The 5,575-nt window shown below is 56.5% G+C and overlaps 1 protein-coding gene across 9 annotated transcripts in view; it reads right to left on the reverse strand.

Moving 5' to 3' along the window:
• The window catches only part of LOC137571123 (zinc finger protein interacting with ribonucleoprotein K-like), a 30,181-nt gene that overhangs the window by 24,150 nt on the left and 456 nt on the right, over positions 1-5,575 (reverse strand). For 2 of the 9 annotated variants that reach the window (XM_068279845.1, XM_068279843.1), the window contains exon 2: positions 2,574-2,615. In XM_068279845.1, the coding sequence (XP_068135946.1) occupies positions 2,574-2,615 (42 nt within the window). Of the gene's footprint in view, positions 1-2,573; positions 2,873-5,304; positions 5,547-5,575 lie in introns of those variants that run through there. The other 7 variants (XM_068279841.1, XM_068279846.1, XM_068279844.1 and 4 more) reach the window with 7 other exon arrangements.

Here is a 5,575-nt window from a genome sequence, read left to right on the forward strand (position 1 = left end):
AGCCACATGTGGCCAGTCAGACAGAGAGCAGATCGTGGAAGCGAGAGCAACATGTGGCCAGGCAGACAGACAGCAGATCACGGAAGCGAGAGCCACATGTGGCCAGGCAGACAGAGAGCAGATCGTGGAAGCGAGAGCCACATGTGGCCAGGCAGACAGAGAGCAGATCACGGAAGCGAGAGCCACATGTGGCCAGGCAGACAGAGAGCAGATCGTGGAAGCGAGAGCAACATGTGGCCAGGCAGACAGAGAGCAGATCGTGGAAGCGAGAGCCACATGTGGCCAGGCAGACAGAGAGCAGATCGTGGAAGCGAGAGCCACATGTGGCCAGGCAGACAGAGAGCAGATTGTGGAAGCGAGAGCCACATGTGGCCAGGCAGGCAGACAGCAGATCGTGGAAGTGAGAGCCACATGTGGCCAGGCAGACAGAGAGCAGATCACGGAAGCGAGAGCCACATGTGGCCAGGCAGACAGACAGCAGATCCTGGAAGTGAGAGCCACATGTGGCCAGGCAGACAGAGAGCAGATCGTGGAAGCGAGAGCCACATGTGGCCAGGCAGACAGAGAGCAGATCGTGGAAGCGAGAGCCACATGTGGCCAGTCAGACAGAGAGCAGATCGTGGAAGCGAGAGCCACATGTGGCCAGGCAGACAGAGAGCAGATCATGGAAGTGAGAGCCACATGTGGCCAGGCAGACAGACAGCAGATCGTGGAAGCGAGAGCCACATGTGGCCAGGCAGACAGACAGCAGATCGTGGAAGCGAGAGCCACATGTGGCCAGGCAGACAGACAGCAGATTGTGGAAGCGAGAGCCACATGTGGCCAGGCAGACAGAGAGCAGATCGTGGAAGCGAGAGCCACATGTGGCCAGGCAGACAGACAGCAGATCGTGGAAGCGAGAGCCACATGTGGCCAGGCAGACAGACAGCAGATTGTGGAAGTGAGAGCCACATGTGGCCAGGCAGACAGAGAGCAGATCATGGAAGCGAGAGCCACATGTGGCCAGGCAGACAGACAGCAGATCGTGGAGCCACATGTGGCCAGGCAGACAGAGAGCAGATCATGGAAGCGAGAGCCACATGTGGCCAGGCAGACAGACAGCAGATCCTGGAGCCACATGTGGCCAGGCAGACAGAGAGCAGATCATGGAAGCGAGAGCCACATGTGGCCAGGCAGACAGACAGCAGATTATGGAAGCGAGAGCCACATGTGGCCAGGCAGACAGACAGCAGATTATGGAAGCGAGAGCCACATGTGGCCAGGCAGACAGACAGCAGATCATGGAAGCGAGAGCCACATGTGGCCAGGCAGACAGAGAGCAGATCATGGAAGCGAGAGCCACATGTGGCCAGGCAGACAGACAGCAGATTGTGGAAGCGAGAGCCACATGTGGCCAGACAGACAGAGAGCAGATCGTGGAAGCGAGAGCCACATGTGGCCAGGCAGACAGACAGCAGATCGTGGAAGCGAGAGCCACATGTGGCCAGGCAGACAGACAGCAGATCATGGAAGCGAGAGCCACATGTGGCCAGGCAGACAGAGAGCAGATCATGGAAGCGAGAGCCACATGTGGCCAGGCAGACAGAGAGCAGATTGTGGAAGTGAGAGCCACATGTGGCCAGGCAGACAGACAGCAGATCATGGAAGCGAGAGCCACATGTGGCCAGGCAGACAGAGAGCAGATCATGGAAGCGAGAGCCACATGTGGCCAGGCAGACAGACAGCAGATCGTGGAAGCGAGAGCCACATGTGGCCAGGCAGACAGAGAGCAGATCATGGAAGCGAGAGCCACATGTGGCCAGGCAGACAGAGAGCAGATTGTGGAAGTGAGAGCCACATGTGGCCAGGCAGACAGACAGCAGATCATGGAAGCGAGAGCCACATGTGGCCAGGCAGACAGAGAGCAGATCATGGAAGCGAGAGCCACATGTGGCCAGGCAGACAGACAGCAGATCGTGGAAGCGAGAGCCACATGTGGCCAGGCAGACAGACAGCAGATCGTGTAAATGGTAGAAGTGATGTTTCACGTAAAAGAATAAATGTAGAATCAGACAAATCTGAATAACGGGGGCCACAAATTATTAGTTGTATAGAAAATGTAAAGGTTTTATTTGTCAAGCAAGAAATGTGATGAAACTTCCTGGGGGCCTATTTTCAATCAGCCACAGTGGAAAATCTGCAGGAATCTTGCAGTACATTGAATGGTGAGGACGAGTCCACCGGTTTCGCCGGCGTCACCCGGCTTTCTCAAGACCAAGGGTTTCCTTTTTGAATTTACTGATACATGATTTTATTATATGTGGATCCTTTTGAGGCCCTGTTTTTCATTATTTTTATCCTACAAGCTCATATGGAATGCAAAATGACTTAATAAAGATATGCAATTTATTCTTTGAACATAGAGAGAGTGGTGCTGCTTTTATGGGTGATTCTTGCTCCTCCACTGACGCTGCATCTTCTGTCCTCCGTATAAAATAAGATAATGGGCAAAGCAAAATAAGTACATAAAAATAAAGGGGCATTCTTGCTCATCAACAATTGTAATGTTTGTAAATATCGCAATTTGTCCTTACCATGGCAGACATCACCGTCCTCTTCTCTGTCCCCCTTTCCATCTGAAAGCAGAGTAGGAGCGTCAGCTCTTGTGCCCAGGGCAGGCAGGAAGATAAACTCCAGCTAGAACTTTAGTCTGGTTTTTGATCACAGTTTACTTCCCCTCAAGTGTAATGCAGATTCCGTTATTACTGGTGGTTCCTTACTTTCCTGGTGAATAGAAGCTTTCCTCCCGGGTCTGTCTATCCTCACTGCCTCCTCTGTACGGTCCTTGCATTATGTATGTAGAGTCTACTATGGAGCCGCCATATTGGTGTACCTTAAAGAGAACCTAAAGTGAGAGGTATATGGAGGCTGCCATATTCTGTGCCACTGACCCTCCCTTCTGCTGATCCTAACAGATGGGGGTGTGGCTGCAGCCACTGACCCTCCCTCCTGCTAATCCTAACAGGCAGGGGTGTGGCTGCTGCCACTGACCCTCCCTCCTGCTGATCCTAACAGATGGGGGTGTGGCTGGTGACACTGACCCTCCCTCCTGCTACACTGAACCTCCCTCTTTCAGATCCTAACAGACGGGGGAATGGCAGCTGCCACTGACACTCCCTCTTTCTGAGCCTAACAGACAGGGGTGTGGCAGCTGCTGACCCTCCCTCCTGCTGATCCTAACAGATGGGTGTGGCTGCTGCCACTGACCCTCCCTCCTGCTGATCCTAACAGACAGGGGTGTGGCTGCTGCCACTGACCCTCCCTCCTGCTGATCCTAACAGACGGGTGTGTGCCTGCTGCTGCCACTGACCCTCCCTCCTGCTGAGCCTAACAGACAGGGGTGTGGCTGCTGCCACTGACCCTCCCTCCTGCTGAGCCTAACAGACAGGGGTGTGGCTGCTGCCACTGACCCTCCCTCCTGCTGAGCCTAACAGACAGGGGTGTGGCTGCTGCCACTGACCCTCCCTCCTGCTGAGCCTAACAGACAGGGGTGTGGCTGCTGCCACTGACCCTCCCTCCTGCTGATCCTAACAGACAGGGGTGTGGCTGCTGCCACTGACCCTCCCTCCTGCTGATCCTAACAGACGGGTGTGTGCCTGCTGCTGCCACTGACCCTCCCTCCTGCTGAGCCTAACAGACAGGGGTGTGGCTGCTGCCACTGACCCTCCCTCCTGCTGAGCCTAACAGACAGGGGTGTGGCTGCTGCCACTGACCCTCCCTCCTGCTGAGCCTAACAGACAGGGGTGTGGCTGCTGCCACTGACCCTCCCTCCTGCTGATCCTAACAGACGGGTGTGTGCCTGCTGCTGCCACTGACCCTCCCTCCTGCTGAGCCTAACAGACAGGGGTGTGGCTGCTGCCACTGACCCTCCCTCCTGCTGAGCCTAACAGACAGGGGTGTGGCTGCTGCCACTGACCCTCCCTCCTGCTGAGCCTAACAGACAGGGGTGTGGCTGCTGCCACTGACCCTCCCTCCTGCTGAGCTTAACAGACAGGGGTGTGGCTGCTGCCACTGACCCTCCCTCCTGCTGAGCCTAACAGACAGGGGTGTGGCTGCTGCCACTGACCCTCCCTCCTGCTGAGCCTAACAGACAGGGGTGTGGCTGCTGCCACTGACCCTCCCTCCTGCTGAGCCTAACAGACAGGGGTGTGGCTGCTGCCACTGACCCTCCCTTCTGCTGATCCTAACAGATGGGGGTGTGGCTGCAGCCACTGACCCTCCCTCCTGCTAATCCTAACAGGCAGGGGTGTGGCTGCTGCCACTGACCCTCCCTCCTGCTGATCCTAACAGATGGGGGTGTGGCTGGTGACACTGACCCTCCCTCCTGCTGATCCTAACAGACAGGGGTGTGGCTGCTGCCACTGACCCTCCCTCCTGCTGATCCTAACAGACGGGTGTGTGCCTGCTGCTGCCACTGACCCTCCCTCCTGCTGAGCCTAACAGACAGGGGTGTGGCTGCTGCCACTGACCCTCCCTCCTGCTGATCCTAACAGACAGGGGTGTGGCTGCTGCCACTGACCCTCCCTCCTGCTGAGCCTAACAGACAGGGGTGTGGCTGCTGCCACTGACCCTCCCTCCTGCTGAGCCTAACAGACAGGGGTGTGGCTGCTGCCACTGACCCTCCCTCCTGCTGAGCCTAACAGACAGGGGTGTGGCTGCTGCCACTGACCCTCCCTCCTGCTGAGCCTAACAGACAGGGGTGTGGCTGCTGCCACTGACCCTCCCTCCTGCTGAGCCTAAGAGACAGGGGTGTGGCTGCTGCTGCCACTGACTCTCCCTCCTGCTGATCCTTACAGATAGGGGTGTGGCTTCTGCTGACCCTCCCTCCTGCTGATATTAGTGGAGGGGGGCGGGGCAGACAGAATGAAGCGCCCTCTGTTGGCAATAAATCTCTCATCACTATATTTGAATTCAGTAGTTGTGCAGTAGAAGCCTGCTTGATAAATTAGCACAGGCAATGCTGCACAGCAATAGAATGCACAGTTATTATCAATGCTACACACTTTGCACAGTTATTATCAATGCTACACACTTTGCACAGTGTGACCCAACAATTGTTTCGTGGCCTCGCAGGCTCCCCTTTATCAAGGCGTGTGGTTACCCGATACAGGGCGAGCCTCATACTGTGCAAGCTGCACAATAACAGCTGTGTGCTGCTGATCATAACTGCTGCTCTGCTGATTCATTCAGGTCACTGATAAAACCACCCAGATAGCCCCTCCCCTCACTACTGCCTCGCCCCTCCCCCAGGCATGCGGCACACACCTCCTCACCCCGGGCCTGGCGCTCCTCCCCTCCTCCAGCTGATGGACCGGAACAGGGAATCGGCTCCGCGCACGCGCATCGGCTTAGGAGTGTCACGTGACCCCCTCCTGTTTACCAGCCGCACGCGCTGACGTGAAGGGGGGGGGGGGCAATCAGGGAACGGGGAGGAGCAGCCAGTCTGCGGCGTCTCCGGAGCTGTGCTGTTGCTATGGGATAGCAAGCAGATAGGCGGAGATCTGTAGATCACGCAGTGCAGCCAATCACATCTCAC

This window comes from Hyperolius riggenbachi, chromosome 4 (assembly GCF_040937935.1).
Source record: "Hyperolius riggenbachi isolate aHypRig1 chromosome 4, aHypRig1.pri, whole genome shotgun sequence".
Classification (NCBI taxonomy): Eukaryota; Metazoa; Chordata; class Amphibia; order Anura; family Hyperoliidae; genus Hyperolius; species Hyperolius riggenbachi.